This window comes from Glycine max, chromosome 5 (assembly GCF_000004515.6).
Source record: "Glycine max cultivar Williams 82 chromosome 5, Glycine_max_v4.0, whole genome shotgun sequence".
Classification (NCBI taxonomy): domain Eukaryota; kingdom Viridiplantae; phylum Streptophyta; class Magnoliopsida; order Fabales; family Fabaceae; genus Glycine; species Glycine max.
This window is the reverse complement of record NC_038241.2, coordinates 28,650,063-28,668,234: the sequence shown is the minus strand read 5'-3', so window position 1 is coordinate 28,668,234 and position 18,172 is coordinate 28,650,063. Positions and strand designations below refer to the sequence as shown.

The window sequence follows — 18,172 nt, the reverse complement described above, 5'->3', positions numbered from 1 at the left end:
TAACATGTTGATCATCGTCGTAGAAAAATTAGAACAAAATAATAATTTATATAAAATAAGTCATTGAATAATATTATTTAAAATATAATTTAAGTTAATAAAAAGAACTTAATTTTTTAAGGGGTTCACACTCAACACAAAAACACATCAATTTCATAACAATTTCTCATTGGGACATCAATTGATTCATCAAACATATATAATTCACTGTAATAATTAAAAGGATAAAATGAAAATTACAAAAATACCCCAAAACCCATTCCAATTGATATCTCTAAGGATCCCTACACATGTTCTCACCAATCCCCAATTGTGAATAACTCATCCCTTACCTCTAAGAGGACTCACGTGTCTTCAGCCAGCGATAGTAACATCTCTAGCGATTCCCTGAGATTTCTCCAGTTATTCCTTCTACTGCTCTGATAGAATTCCCAAACGTCAGAGAGACGGGGAAGAGATTGATACCTCCACTTGTACTGTCTTCATGCGATTCCTTTTTCTCCATTCACAAATGTTATCTCGAAAATCCCAACGGTGGAAGTGTTCGAAATTAGGTTGTGAACGTGGTACTCAAATTTCACGATGATCCAACGGTGAACGAAATTGAGATCGTAGTTTTACCGAGACAGTTTTGGGTTTCTGCGGGAAATTAAAATGCTACAATGCGAAGGGTTTTCCTCTAAGCTCAGATATGATTTTGAAATTTCCAACGGTGAGAATGTTCGAAATTAGGTTGTGAACGTGGTACTCAAATTTCACGACAATCCAACGGTGAACGATTTCGAGATCGTCGTTTTTTCTGAGACAGTTTTGGTGGGCTGCGGGAAAAAGAAAGAATTTTGAGAAGAGAAGGGGAAAAAACGGAAATCAGACAAAAAAGACGCACTTGACTTAACATAACTATACCTAGGGTACTCAGCCTATTATTTGCTCTATATTTGTTTATTTATTTATTTTATAAAAACAAACTCTATTTTATTTTCTATCAAACAAATAAATGAAATATCCTTTTTATTTTCTCTCAAATTATTATTTTAATTAATAATTATATCTCCTTATTTATTTATTTATAAAATCTCACCATTTTTCTAAAAATCTATTTATTTATAAATAACAATCCTTTTTAATCTAGATTACAAAAATTGGGATGTTACATGTTAAGCTCCTTTTTTTAATTATTTTTTATAAAAATAATTATTAAATGTTATATTGATAAATTTATAAAATAATTTAAGAAAAATTAATAAAGATAATTGAATTATAATTAATTTAGAAAAAATTAATAAAAATAATTAAATTTTACTCACGAATTGCTACCATTTGTGTCAATTAGTATTGATTAATTTATTATTAATATATATAATATTATATATATATATATATATATATATTAAAATTAAAAAACTAATAATTATTTTTTTACACAACTAATTATTATTATTATGTTGTACTATTAGTCACAAAACAACGGTATCACATTATAAATTAAACAATTTTTTTTTTCAAATCTCAAATTCCTAATATTATAAATTATTATATACAACTTAGACATATAATCCTTCTCTATAAATTATAATATAAAAATTACAAATATCATTAATTATAAAAAATTAATAAATTAATTGATACACACCTTAATTTCTACTATTAAATTATAAACAAATTATAATATACAACTTAAACTTTTTCAATTCACACTAAGTGTTTTTAGACTGATAAAAATAAAAAATTGTGGTAAGTGAAGCTTTTATAGTTCATCTCTCAGAGTTCTCGCATAGAGAAACTCTGGCCTCTGTTCTTAGTGAAGGAAAACCCTCGCCTCCGATACAACACCGTGGATGAAAGATAGAAATAGAGAGAAAGAGTAATTTCAATATTTTTATGTTCTCGCTCGCTTGATCTCTATCTCTCTGTTTCTCTCTCCTCAGTCACTCTCCATCTCTCTCATTCTCTCTCGTAGAGTTCTCACAGGTATGAATTAGGATTTGAACTCACTTTTGGATTTGAATCAAGATATGAACACACTTTTTTTAACACCATAGGTTCCTCTCTCATTTCCATTTCGCAGAAGCCTTTGATTTGCATTTGACACAACAATTTTTTATAGCAAAGCAAGTTCTAAAAATCCCTAACCTCAGGTATTTCTCACCTTTAATTTTACCTCTAATTTTGTTTGATCTTGGGTCAGGATCATGATCTGAAAAAGTCTTTATCGATTGCTCAATCTCTACCTTTTCAGAGGTGAGATGAACATCCATATTAACATTCATGCTATTGTCCGATTGGGAAATTAAACCAATGGTATTATCCTATTTAGGAAGCATAGAAATGTCCTTTTCTGGTTTTGTAGTGGACACCAATAAAAAGCCATTGGGAGGGATGGCTTTTGACTTGTCATCTTTACGGGCTATATCTAGGTTCTTCCCTTGAGGATTGGGGTATTTGGTCTGAATCTTGGGACCCACAAAAATAACCTTAGTAGAGTCCTTTCTTAGTCTCTTGCATTTAGGGTCTTGCGTATACTTCCTAGGGGTATCGGTCCCTTTTTGAGCTACCACATAGTTGCCCATTTGCTTCCCTGGTCCCAAGGTGGAGAAAGGATTAGCTTTGTGAGCCCAAGCCTCGACTGGGGATCACTAAACTGAATTTCTTTAATAAGCCTTTTTTCCTTAATAATTCTCTCACCAATTGCCTTTATGAAAAGGTTATTGTGTGTGTTGAAGATGTCTATGTGGGGGAGACTAAGATGAAATGAATCATTGCTCTCAAGAGGGGTTTAGTGCTAATCATGATTAGTACCACACGTGTTCCAACTGGCTCTACTAAAAGAAAATTCTATCATAATAATCCTAGCTCTTTTTCTTTTTTCATTTTCACTTTTTTTCGTTAGTTATTAGCTATCTTCGATTTTCTAAATGATATATGCACATTTGGGCCATTGCAAGTGGCATGTCTTCTAAGTGCCCTATAAAGTTACAAGTATTTGAAAACTTCAATATTATATTTAGTGCAAAAAAAATTCTTGGCTTATGAAAAAAAACTTGTGGTTAGTCTGTATTTTTAATGCCTTGTCTCATTCTTGCTTTATTTTTCCTTTCTTAGGATTAGGTATAGTACTGAAGGGATTCTTGAGGGAAATATATGCAATTATGTTTCATTTGTAATGATTTGTTTGTATAGTTTTATATGTTTACATTGTTGCTTTGGTTTCTTATAGTTTTTCCATGTGTAGTCAATTTCATGCGATAACAGATTTATCACGCCAAAGCAACCCTCAGTTGTTTCAGAGTTCTTTCATGAATTTCTGTTATCTTTGGTATAGTGGCTGTTTGGCAGTATGGTATTTTGAAAATAATAGTTGCTTTATAAACTGTATACTGTTGTAGCACTTTTGGAGTTGTTTGCTTTGCTAACCTATCCAGTATTGACTAATATGTTTTCCCCCGTGTGGCTTTCTCTTCAAATAGAAATTTATGCAATTGCTAATTGGAAGAGATGTCTATATATAAAACTTCTACTGGATTTCTTTACTGTGGTATTACTTAGCACTATTGGCATATGGTTCCTTCTATTGATGGTTACCTCAATTCTTTATTGCAGGAAATAATTATTTAGTTTGATCAATGATATTCCATCTGTTTTTGAAGTTATGACTGACAGGAAACTAGTTAAGGACAAGCCAAGTGCGGATAGTGGAAGCAAGTCTAGGGGAAGTGTCAAGGTTAGTGTATTTCTTTTCTAGTGATAATTTTTTCTTTGTTTCTTGAGTAGCAACACTCTTTTAAATACACTTATTAGCTGGAATTGTTAGGAAATCACAATTTTGTAGGTCACATTTCTTATTTAATTATTAAAAAAAATCCTTTTAATATATATTTTTATTATATATTTTGTGTCTGATTCTGTTATATATCAAACATAAAAAGTCCTGAAAAAACTAATTTCCCACCACCAAAGGCACCAACTTCTCGGTAATATTTATATTCACGAGTCATGACTAACCAAACCCACTAGACATAGGCAATGACAATGAGGCAAACTCAATGACCACCCTTTTCTATCCTATCAAAACTATTATTAAAAAAAGATCAAATATAAAAACATAGCACTGACTTTAGATTTAGGCACATCCTTTCAAACCTGTGCTGACTGACTCAAGAAAAAAAATTCAATTCCAGTTGATCTTAAAAAAAAAAACTCATGTTTATAGTTTTTTCTTTTTTTTGTGAGGTGAAAATAATACTGATCTTACAAAGTGATATATATATATATATATATATATATATATATGACATACCTGAGTTGAGGTTAGTATCTTGCATACTAACTGCAACGATGGACGATTAAAAATAATTCTTATTTTTATATATTTTAAAATTAATTATTATATAAATTTTGACATGTATCAATAAAATATCAAATAAGTTTAAATTAATATAAGATTTTGTAGATATAATATATAGTAAAAAAGTTCAATCTAATGGTAAATTGTAAATAAAATTAGTAGATAATAAACTGTAGAATTATGTGATTTAGTTTGGTCTTAACTAAAATTTATATTATTCATATATAATTTTAGAAATGAAAATCAAAATTTAAAAATAGCATATTAATTCCATTGAAAAGTCGAGAATGTCAAGAATAATAGTGAAACTTAGTTCCTTCTTAATTAAAATTTATATTATTCATGTATAATTTTATAAATTAAAATTAAAATTTTAAAATAACTTATTAAGTTTTTTTCAAAAAATAACATTAATTTTAAAAGTAGAGAATGTAAAAAAAAAAAAAAAAAGAAGAATGAATGATCAAAGTTTTTTTCCCTCCTCTTCACAACTATCTAAACTTTTTTTGTTTTTGGTCTACTAGCTCCCACTCATGTGTCTTAGGCAATGGCCCTCCAGTCTAGGTCTAAGCTCGACCCTAGTTTTAAGCACATCAAATTAAGTACTATAAAATTAAAGATAAAAATGAGTTACTAAGAAATAATCTAGACTTGAAATCAAATAAGAAATTTCACTAAGCCTAAGTGTCTTTATGTTGAAATTTAGAATTGATTTCTATTTGAGACTTAACTTAATTGTAACATTCATAAATGTATTTCTATTACTTATATTTATCAAGATTAGAGAACATTCCATAATTGAAGTGTACCTATCCTTTTCCTTGTTATCTATGTTTTAGAACCCATAAAAAAATTTGTTTAAGACTTACGTATCTTCTCACATGTAACTCTTTTGTTTCCATTTCCCAACTAAACTTTTGCTTTTAATGGAAACAATAACCTAGGCAATTCTTTTACCACTATCGAAAATCTCATTGAATTCAATTTCCCACTTCATACACTATTTCATTTCAACCAAGAGTTATGATATTAACAATAAGTATAATATGATTCTAAATCAAACACATTTATGTAAGGAGTTTTTTCCCGTGTAATCAATCGTGTGATGGCTAAGACAGTGCCATCAAAATTTAAAACAATTAGATAAATAATAAGCAACCAAAATTCATAATTTATTAAAAAAATAACAAAAAAATACTAGACTAAACCCATCATTACTTATATGTGAATAACATTAAAAAAAATTAACTAATAGTATACCATGTGCGACAGGACATTAAGTTTTTCTGGAAAAAAATTTAAGTGATCATGTTGTGCATGAAGATAAAAAAACATTGAAAAAGAAAACAAAAATTATCATAAATTAAAATAATTTAATTCCAATGTAATAAATAACTTAAAAAAACAACTTCTGATCTATTAAAAATTAACATCCTAAATTAAAGTGACTAAATTAAAACAGATAAGCGTTAGAAGTTTTAGATATATTCATAAACTTAAATTGAATTAGACAAAAAAGTCTTTTAATAAATTGTTTTTCTTATACAAAATGTGTTTATTATCATACAAATTTTGTTTATGTTTAATTTTGCATTGTGCAAATCAAATATAAAAACCCTGTACAATAAAGATTAATGTTAAAATTTATGAAATTTATTAAAATAATTATTATTTTCATAAATTTAATAACAAAAATTTATGTGCATAATTATTGTTCCTACAACATAATTTTTTTAGATATATCACTGTAGTCAATCGAGTGATGGCTAAGGCAATGACATTAAAATTTAAAACAATTTAAATGAATAATAAGCAATGAAATTCATAATTTATGAAAAAATCAACTACACTAGCTTTATGGCTGAGTTGAGGATTGGAAAAGTTTCAATTCCATCAACCATAACATTCGGTTTTGAAATTATTTCTTATATTGACTAGTATTAAATTGTTCAGTTGTTACAACTAGAGTTTAACTAATGTGTTGTATTATTTTTTTTCTTTTCAATTTGCTGGACTATAACACTTTATTATTATTATAAAATTTGAATAATTTTTTCCTGGATATCAAAATGATAATTTCTTAGATTTTCTTGTAGATAAATGATGTAAGGTTATTACAATGGACGAAATTGAGCATCATGTTGACGATGCTCAGGTTGATTGTTCTCATGACATGTCAAAGGACTATTGACTCCTCATGATTGTTTATTTTAGTTTGATCCTGCCATGTTAGTTATGAATTTGAACTTTATTAAACTTTGACATTGCATTTTATTAAACTTTAAAAACTTTGAATTTGCAATTTATCAATCTTCAAATTAGAACTTTGTTATTAGATATATTTACACATTATGAATGTTCACTTTTATTTATAAGTTTGATTATACAGTTTAATTAAAAATTATATTTATAGTTGAAAATTATTAAACAGGTCAAAATGTAAAAAATGAAAAAACAAAAAATACAACATATTTTTGTTTAGCGACTGAATTGCTACCGATTCAATTTTTAATTTATTCTATATTTAAAATTAAATATTAAATAGCAACTAAATTAACGACCAAATTGCATTTTAAAATATTTCAAATTTTAAAATCAATAATTAAATAGCGACCAACTTTATTTTTAAATCATTTTCTTATAAAACTAGCAACCGAATTAGAGACCGAATGTATTCATTGTTAGTTCTACTTAAATTAATTGTTCAATAGAGACTGAATTAGCGACCAAATTTTATTTAAATTCGTTTTATATTTAAAATTAAATTATTCATTAGCTATTGAATTTTTCGACTGTTGATTTTGTCCTAAGCAAAATAGCAACCAAATACGCAACGACCAAATTTAAATATTTAGTGACCGAATATTTCGGTTGCTAAGTAGCAGCTGAAATTGAATTCAGTCTTGAGTTCTTAGCTACTAGGATTTTTGCAACGCACAAGATTCGGTAGTCATTTAGGTTGCTAACAATTTTAGTGACCAAATATATCAATTTAGCGTCTAACTCTTATCGATTGCTAAATCATGTTTTTTTGTAGTGACGTAGAAACTCGTAAGTGTTAGTGTTTAATTAAGGTGTAAGATAACGGACGAAATTTCTTAGCCAATCATTCTTAAGCTTTTATGTGAGGGATTCATGAATTTTTAGTGATCGGCATATTTTGGGTGATATTTATTGATATGTTTGGCTATGCACCATTATCAAATTCTCGATTTAACTTGTTAATTCTTATGAATTTATGAGTTCATTTATTTTCTGCAAGTTAACTATGTGTAAATTCTTTTTTTTAGTAACCTATGGGGTAAACTTGGTGGAAATTTGGTTTACTATTGAGTTAGTAAGTTAAAAAAATATATCAAAACGCAAGTATTTTTTGTTCATCTAGGGTTCAATATACTTCCATTTGATGTATTTTTCTTGAATTGAAAAACCCTCACCTCTATCAACATCAAACACTTATTCTCCAATAACATCAGACCCTCAATGAAAATGTTCTACCATGATTATCACCTCTACAAGTTATTATCCAGTAATGATACATTACAAAACTTGATTATTTAAGTATTATGAAATTGATGATTTACTATTTTATTTTATTATGTTATTACAATATTTAATTAGTATGTTATTTATTTATATTTTATTATTATTTTTATATAAAATAGATTCTTACGAGTTGAGCCCATGAGTCCATATGATGTAAAATTCTTAAGGGGTTTCCTAGACTATCAATGATAGGAAACAACAGGATCTTGAAACCTATGATTCTCACAAACAATCAATAAACAACAATAGATAATGATGTGTACCTTTCTCCATAGGAACTTCTCTCCGGTGCACTTTGATTTCCTTGAAAGAGGAGAGAAATAAGATTTCACTTCCTTAGGCCTTTCTTTTCTGCCTCTCTCCATTCGTGATGGTTACGGGTGAGAGAGAACATTTTTCTGGTCAGGAAGGGGACCTTATTTCATGTTAGTGGGTATTAACCCCCTTTTATAACCACTACTCCCATCAAGTAGCAGTCAGCTCTAGAAACTTCTCCTATTAAGCCCAGTTATAATTTAGCTCTTAATCATTAATTATTTACTTATTAGTCCTTACATAAGTCACATGCCTCTCACATAAGACATTAATTCTTACATTCTCCCACTTGGCTCATGTGACATTAATAAATATTATGGACTAAATAAATAAATAGATTAACTAACATAATGCGCATTAAAAATGATTAAATTGTTTTGTACATTGGGTACATCATAATTTAATGATTAAGAATATGAACCAATTCGAGTTATAGCGGTTGTACATCATCTAATCGACATAGTCCCTTCCATGTACTACAAATTAGTCTTCTCCTTAATATGACCATTAGTTAGGAGTACATAATTGGTCCAACATAATGTCTTCATTCAAGGTAAAACCTGTTAACATTACTCTAAAACAAACATGCATGCAAACATAGAGAACGGGTAATCATAAACATATCATAATTGAGCTCAGAGTGTCACTAAAATGCATAAGATAAATTACACTTAATGATCATCAATAACAATAATGCCCATACTTTCAACGTGTTCTATAATGTCTTGGGCGGTAATCCCTTATTCAAAGGGTCAACTATCATAAGGTTTGTGCTAATTTATTTTATTGACACTCTTTATTTCTGAACTTCTTCCTTCACGACTAAGTACTTCAATTTCATATGCTTAGCACCCTTAGAGTACTTGTCATTTTTACAAAAATATTGTTGCGGAGTTATCACAATACATTTTCAACGGCCAAGCGATACTGTCAACAATTCCAAGCCTTGAATTAAAGTTCCGCAATCAATTAGTCTGAATTGTAGCCTCAAACATACTACAAATTCAGCTTTCAAATGCAACAATAACTGATGCATACAAATTGCTTCCATTTGTCTTCGTTCCATATCATTTCTAGGATATTGTGCGAGACTAAATTTGTCTCCCTTCTAAATTAGAACAGGTGATGTTAAACACCTTTCCATCTTGAATTTTTCTAGTATTTTATTGATATGTGCTTTCTGAGATAAGCTTAACAATCCTTGTGATCTATTATGGAATATTTCTATCCCTATCACATAGCTTACCTCATCCATATCTTTCACTTCAAAGTTTCTAGAGAGAAATTTCTTAGTCTCATGAAGAAGACCAAGATCGTTAGTTGCAAGCAAGATATCATCAATATACAGAATTAGAAAATAACCTTACTCCCACTGACCTTCAGATACATATACCGATAAATAGTATTTTCCTTAAATCTAAAGGAAACAATGGTATCATTAAACCTCAAATACCATTGGCGGGAAGTTTGCTTTAAGACTGTATATTGATTTCTTTAGTTTGCACACCATGTGTTCCTTTCCTTCAACTGAGAACCCCATTGGTTGGTCCATATAAACATTATCTTCTAAATCTTCATTTAGAAAGGCAGTTTTCACATCCATCTGATGTAGCTCCAAGTCATAATGGGCTACTAATGTCATGATGATCTTGAAAGAATCCTTTCGTGAGACCAGTGAAAACGTCTCTTTATAATCAATGTCATCTTTCTGAGTAAATCCCTTAGCAACAAGTCTAGCCTTGTAACATTCAAGGTTGCCATGAGAGTCACGTTTAGTCTTGAAGACCCACTTACAACCAACTCTCTTACAACCCTTTGGTAATTCTACAAGGTCCCAAAACTCCATTATGTTCCATGGAATTTATCTCTTCTTTCATGACATTTAACCACTTCTCAGAATTATCACAACTTATAGCTTGTGAAAATGAAACTGGATCATTATCATTAATGCTTAAGTTTGTTTTTGTTTCATGTAGGTATACCACATAATCATTCAAAATAGCTGGTCTCCTTTCTCTTTGAGACCTCCTTAATGCTACTTCTTGTGGTTCTTCCATAATAGGTTCATTATGCATCATGGGTACATTATTGTGTTGCTCCTCTTCATTACTTTTGTAGCAATAACTGAAGGAGCAATCATCTTACTGTTAGAGGCATAAGCTAAAAGGACTTACACTCGAACTTCTTTAATTTTCACTTCTCGTGGAACTGTACTCCCATTGATTTCATCATTTTCAATGAACCTTGCATTTCCAGTTTCGACAATTCTCATACTATGATTAGAACAATAAAACATATACCCCTTTGACTTTTCTGGATAACCAATGAAATATCCACTGATTGTTCATGCATCCAATTTTCTTTCTTGCGGATTATAAATCTTTATTTCTGCTTGGCAACCCCAAACATGCAGGTGCCTTATATTAGGTATCCTATTTGGCCACAATACAAAAGGTGTATTTGGAACTGCCTTACTAGGAAACCTGTTCAACAAATACATGACAGTTTTCAAGGCATACATCCACAACGATACGGGTAAAGTCAAATTGATTAATAGACTCCTAATCATATCCATTAAAATTCTATTATGCCTTTCTAATACACCATTTTGTTGTGGTGTACCGGGCATTGTGTATTGCACACAAATGCCACGTTTCTGAAGAAGCTTAGCAAATAGACCTGGGTGTTGCCCAGTTTCATCATATCTTCCGTAATACTTACCACCTCTATCATATCCAATAATTTTCACATTTATGTCTAATTGCCTTTTTATTTCATTGTGGTAAATTTCTAAGGCATCCATTGCCTAAGAAATCTCGGGCAGTAAGTAGACATAATCGTAACGTGAATAATCATCAATAATGATGATAAAGTATCCTTCCTTTCCGAAAGAACTAACATGAAAAGGTCCACAAATACCAATATGCACAATTTCAAGAAGCTGAGTGCTTCTTGTAGCTCCTTTCTTTGTATGTTTTGCTTGTTTTCCCTCAATACAACCTACACAAATATTTAGATCCGTAAAATCTAGATAAGGAAGAATTTCATTCTTTATTAATCTTTTCATCCTTTCTCTAAAAAAGTGACCTAAACATTTATGTCACAAGAAAACAGATTATTCATTCACTAAACTACGTTTAGTGCCAAACATTATGATGCAGAGTTAAAACAATTTCAGCATAGAAACTGTCTATTTTCAATTTATATAAATCATCACAAAGAATACCAATACCAATGAGATGATTATGCTTAAATAAATTGAAACATCCATTACCAAAATTAAAAAGAGTATCCAGTAACATCAAGTTTAGATAATGAAACAAAATTCCTAGATAAACTAGGTACATAAGGAGTTTCCAGTAAATCTAAACGATGTCCAGTGTCGAGTTTTAAACAATAAGTTTCAACTGTTTCCACTGGAGCTTTCACTCCATTCCCCATGAAAAATGAACTTCTCATTTGGGCTTATGGTTTGGATTGTAAGGAATCTCGGCATAATGTTAGAAACATAAGTAATACATCCAGAATTAATCCATCATGTATCATGGGAAACTTCAGTTAAGTTTGATTCAAAACATACATGAGCATTAAGCTCACCATTCTTTTTGAACCAAGAGTTACACTTTAGGCAATCCTTTTGGAAATGTCTTGATTTCCTATAAAATTGACAATTATTACCCTTTGATACCTTCTTCTGGATTTGCAAAGAGTCGTCATTGTTCTTTAATGACCCTTTGCCTTTATCATGCTTCTTCATAAATTTCTTTTCAAGCTCCTTGATTCCCTTGGTGGCTTATATAATGGACTGAGTGACTTCCTTGATTCTTAAGCCTCGTTTCTTCCTGAATTAACATATTGTGCAATTCATGCACATTCCATTTATCTTTCATGGTATTATAGTTCATTTAGAACGGCCCAAACTCAGACGGTAATGAGTTTAGAATAAATTGAACAAGAAAGTTCTCATTCATAGCCATTATATTCTCAAGGTCTTAAGTCTTGTTGTAATATTTGTCATCTCAATGACATGTTCATACATAGTACGTGAACCATCAAACTTCATGGTGGTCAATATACTCATTAATGTCCCAACAATAGACTTATCAGTTGTTTGAGAACACTCTTCCACTAATCCCATAAACTTTTTAGCACTTTCGATTTTAGGGAGAGTTATCTTAATACTGTCTGCAACAGTCATTCTCATCAACATTAGACTGAGTCTGTTAGATCTTTCCCAAGCTTTATAATGAACTTTCTCTTCGTTGCTACTAGCATCAATAATAGTAACAAACTTCTCTTCCAACATAGCAAGATCATGATCCAAAACACCGAGGTGAAATTGGACTTGCTCATTTCAGTCAGAGAAGTTAAGCTCATTAAAATTGGCACAGATGATACATAAGAATCCAATGAATTCAAAACGTATATTACATAATAAAATTCACATAAGTGTTTTGAGACATAAAATACATGTCATACATATGATTCATTCAGATAACGGTCAATGTATATTGATGTTCTCCTTTGGGTGATACACCAACACACAACATACAAACATAATGATGCTAATAAAATTTTAACATTATTTGGCAATTAAATATGCACCAATTAGTAGTATCTATTTCCTTTAGGCATATAAATAAAACTAATGATACACACAAATCGCCTACAATTATATTCATTAATTATAAGAATAATTAATCAACCTTTTGACGATCCATAAATGTCTTATAACAATGAATTTTAATTACCCATAAACCAATAATCATATAATTTAGCATCAATTATTCTATGAGTAATTAGAATAATCATTAATTTGGAATTAAATAACCTTACAAATTTGGTCACTTTGGTGACTAACAAATTCAACATACATTTAATTTCAACCAAGTATAATTGAAATAATCATTAATTTGGAATTAAATAACCTTACAAATTTGGCCACTTTGGTGACTAACAAATTCAACATACATTTAATTCCAACCAAGTATAATTGAAATAATCATTAATTTGGAATTAAATAATCTTACAAATTTGACCACTTTGGTGACTAACAAATTCAACATACATTTAGTTCCAACCAAATATATATGGCCTGCACATACTTATTGCTATTAACAATTCATAATCATTATATTAATTTCATTCCAGACCATAAAATAATATTTGCATTTATTTGTGTTTTTGCATTCAAACACGTTCAAGCAAATATGTAGCACATACATATATTTACTTCTACCAATAATTTCAAAACATTCACATTAATTTAATTACAGAACATAAACTTTCAATCCTTTAATCACGTTCAACAATAATTTTTTTGGAAAAAAAATAAGTGGGATTGGAAATAGCAAACATAAGGTTGCAAATAGCAATTTCCAAAATTTCTTAAGTGTAGCAGCGTAGCACTTTCTCCATAACATGAAACTTACGATTACGGTAATGGCTTGCTCACATTATATGGCTTTCTCCAAAACGTAATTGGTATTTTTTATTATTATTATTATTATTATTATTATTATTATTATTATTATTATTATTATTATTATTATTATTATTATACATAATTGTCATCTCTAATTCCAATAAAAGACATGAATTGGAAGTCCAGCAAAGGTCTCTGGCTTTCTTTCTCAAAAACAGGATATAACAGTAATAAAACATTGCTAATAAAATAATACATGCAGCGGAAAATAAAATCCCTAAATTTCATAATTAGGGTTCATACATAATTTGAAGAAATTAAATCATTCTTGGAGAATCATAAATTTCATAACACATGCTTTGATACCATATGTAATTAAGGGGTTTCCTAGACTATCAATGATAAGAAACAACAGGATCTTGAAACCTATGATTCTCACAAACAATCAATAAACAATAATAGATAATGATGTGTACCTTTCTTCATATGAAGACTTGTACCTTTCTCTATAGGAACTTCTCTCCGATGTAAGAGGAGAGAAATAAGATTTCACTTCCTTAGACCTTTCTTTTCTGTCTCTCTCCATTCGTGATGACTACGAGTAAGAGAGAACACTTTTCTGTCAGGAAGGGGACCTTATTTCACGTTAGTGGGTATTAACCCCCTTTTATAACCACTACTCCCATCAAGTAGCAGTTAACTCTAGAAACTTCTCATATTAAGCCCAGTTACAATTTAGTCCTTAATCGTTAATTATTTACTTATTAGTCCTTACATAAGTCACATGCCTCTCACATGAGACATTAATTCTTACATATGAAACTCTCACAAAGTCTACCTAAATTGTTTAATTTGATAATTATATTTGTTTGGCTCTCTCATGATCGGTGGTGAAAACATAGAGCTAGTCATTCAATATTGACTTATACGCAAGTGAATGATGGGTTCCATCAAACTCCAAGCCAAACATCTGTGGCCGGCTTCACATTGATGAAATATAATAGTCAAAGCTTGGGCGGCCAAGCAGGGAAATCATCAGAATTCCATAATCATTATGGATGTGTTGAAACTTCTATTCTTGAATCAATGAGTTTATAATGAAGTAAATAAATTAAAATGACAAAAATTCTATTATATTTTTGCTAAGGCTTGATTTGGTAGATAAAAAATAAAGTAGAAATGAAAAGAGATTTTTAAAATTTAGTATGCATCCCGACCACATCTTTATTATATTATTTTAATTTAAATATTTTTTCTTTTTCAGTCTTTTCACTCTACCAAATCAATCCTAAGAGTTTAAAAGGAGTCCTACGTGACTTCTAGTATGAACAATGGAAACTAGAAAGGCTCTCTTGAAATTGGAGTGGCTTAGAGCAATTTGCATCGATTTTGAAATAAAATAAAATAAAATCCAATTCAAAGATCAAGAGGATTTGCAGTTCGGATAGGTTTAGACGGCTTTCTAAAAAAATTGATTTGATTCAATCCAATTCAAACTAGTGTGATATATATTGAATTGGATGATTAATTTGATTTTTTTCCAACATATACTTACATACATTTTAATTTTTCTATTGATGCGACAAATAGTCGAATACTATATAACAATTCAGATGATCAAATCTAAGTGCTGCATAGTGGTTTAGGTACTAAACACAAATTGATTCCAATAAAACTAAAAAGTATATTCAATACGATATCAATTAATTATATTACTCAATGTTTTTAAAGTCAGATTAGTAAAGAAACTAATTTAAGGTTTGATTATCTAATCATAGTTGAACCGATATTAATTAAATAAAGTTTTATAATTTTTAATATAATATATTAATAATATTAAATAAAAGTTTAATTTCTATAACCTTCTCATTATTTAAAAATATCGCCACTCATGTTATATAACATAAAACATACCTACAAAATCCTGATTTAATTGGAAAAATGGAAAATACCCTTCTTCAAAAAAGAAGAAGAAGAAGAAGAAAATTGCATAGTGTCTAAGTTGCTAGAAAACACGCACTTCAAATGATGAACGCATTGGTGAGTGAAATTACTTTTTGCAGTAGATGTGGATCAAGAAGTATTTGCTGACTGACACAAGCTTTTTTACTTTAGTTTGAGCCCGAATGAAGTGGAACACGCCAATTGTTTGTCCAACCCAATCCCAACTTTACCAACTCAAAGGATTTTGAATCAAAATCAACCAGAAAAATTCCCCTTTGACTCATCATCGTTCTACTTTTGTTTAGGAATAGCCCAATCTAAGACACTAACTATGTGTTTGGATGTTTGGATGGGAAATTTAAAGATTTATAGAAAATTCAAATTTATAGCATTTTGATTGTCTTTATTTAAATTCCTCTCATTTTGTAAATATTTTGTTTGGATAAGGCAATTCAATTTCTTGTATTTTAATTTTCTTGTTTGGACAAAGTAATTCAATTTCAATGAAATTCAAATTTTCATTTTTAAATATTTATTTAAAAATTAAAATTTTAATATTGAATGAAAATAAACATGAGTCATTTTTTAAATAGTTAAATATTCAAAATAAATTTAATGTTATAAAATATATAATAATAAAATTTTTAAATATTTAATAATTAAATAATCAAAATAATTTTAATGCTAAACAATTTTGAATCTTATACAATATTCTTGTAGTAACACAAAAAAAAAAACTTGGATTAAACAATACTGTAAAATTAAAAGATGAATAATATGTAATTCTTTATTCTTGTTAAAAAAAATAATTACCTAGTCTTGCAATAATTTTAAAAAACATATTAAAATTAAATAATTATGTAATTTAAGGACAATTATCTCGTACAAAATTCAAATGATATTAATTTCATTGTTGGTATGGGAGGAAAATTCAAATTGTTAATAACGCATCAACGCATAAACACGAATCAACACAAGCATTACAAGGTCCTAGTTAATCAAGTTTCAAACAAAGATCTTAAACAAGAATTACAAGGTCCAAATTAAAAAAAAAAACAATGTTCTTCATTCCTTAATCTTCATTCATCATCAAGTGTAAAAGGCCAAGGAACCTGAATAATTAACATCCAATGCTGCCATTTAGGGGAGAAGAAACAAGATAATATAAGTCACAAGAGGAAAGACAAATAACTATAGTGAAAATATGAGCTCAATTAGGCATAAAAAAGACACAAATTTATAATTTAAAAGTTGAAATGGGAAATGTAGACAAAAGGTTACTCACCAAGTTTCATTCTCCAAGATGTGTTAAGACATAATCTGTCTTTTGGTGAATTGGGAGGGCTTTCACATTAGGTAACTGCTCTGGATCATCAGCTAACCATTTAGCTTTAGCCCATTATTGTCTATTAAGATCTGGTATCAAAGCTGCCTCACATAATACTTCTTGAATATCTTCATCATCAACTTTACCATCCATTTTGTCTATCATTCAGTTAAAAGAGTTGGTCATTTTATCCAAAGAAGCTGAAGCTGTTATTCCTTCTTTTTCTCCCATCTTTCTCTTGTGAGGATGTGTGCCAGAAGAAGTCAAACCTTGTCTTTTTTCTTTTGTATTAGAGCTTGGTTCTTCTAAATCTATGGCAGTAGCACCTAACCCCATGAATTCCACTTCATTTGTTTCTCTACTCATCGCTTCATCAACATCCACAGCGATTTCAGCTCCATGACCGGTGGCTCTATCTTTAGCACACAAATCCACTATATCATCCCAATTTTGAAGCACCTTGAATCGAAACGAATTAGCCAATTTATGCGACTGAAAAAAAAAAAGAAAAAGTCAAATCCAATCTACTTTGAATAACAAATAGAAACATAGTAAAGAATAATTACAGTGCAATATTCATTCCAAACATTTTCATTCTCAACTGTGATCATGTGCTTAGTGCCATCCCAATCAAATCCACTCTGGCCAAGGATGTCACTTACAATACCATACCACGATCTCCATAGTTTGATACGGTTTTTGACATTATCTAATGTGACATTAACATTGAAACTTGTAGACAACACTGCGGATGCAACATTCAATGCTGACCTTTTCCAACCTCCGTCACCCTTGTTGCCCAAATTCCTTTGATCTCTAAGTACATCAGCCAATACACGTTCCATTTCCAAATTCCATGTAAAATAACTTCTTGTTTCCTCATTATTTTTTTCCTAAAACTTTTCTTTTGTCCGTCATTTTTTCATTAGATGACTCCATTGAAGTTAATGTCACTTATTCAACCTGCATATAACAAATATTAGATATAACTTACTTTATTCATTTGACTAGTCCACTGCACAATTATAGAAAATATTTCAAGCAAAGTTTTTATGCAATAGCAAATTACATAAAAGTCTATCTTCAATAGAAAAGTACAATAGTAACAAAGCACATAAAGTTTGTATGCAATAGTAAATTACATTTAAAAAAGAACTGTCCCTAAGCAAAGTTTCTCCTAACTTGATAGTTAGCAAACATATTCATAGCTGATGTATCTCGAAATCTTGTCCATTCCTCGGTGGCTTGAATAGTTGTGATATCATCTATG

General features: G+C 29.6%; 1 protein-coding gene and 1 long non-coding RNA gene across 2 annotated transcripts; one reads left to right on the top strand and one right to left on the bottom strand.

Moving 5' to 3' along the window:
• The first annotated feature begins 1,796 nt into the window (after positions 1–1,796).
• Positions 1,797–6,570, top strand: LOC102659479 (uncharacterized). Its single transcript, XR_001388567.3, has 4 exons — positions 1,797–1,971; positions 2,069–2,138; positions 3,648–3,721; positions 6,442–6,570. It is a non-coding gene; the product is annotated as an uncharacterized lncRNA (long non-coding RNA).
• Positions 6,571–17,067: 10,497 nt separating this feature from the next.
• LOC121174854 (uncharacterized) lies at positions 17,068–17,747 on the bottom strand. The gene is made up of 2 exons (XM_041015280.1): positions 17,469–17,747; positions 17,068–17,394 (listed from the first exon to the last, which is right to left on the bottom strand). Exons 1-2 carry the CDS (start codon positions 17,745–17,747, stop codon positions 17,068–17,070), a joined length of 606 nt encoding a protein of 201 aa, XP_040871214.1.
• Between the last annotated feature and the right edge of the window lie 425 nt (positions 17,748–18,172).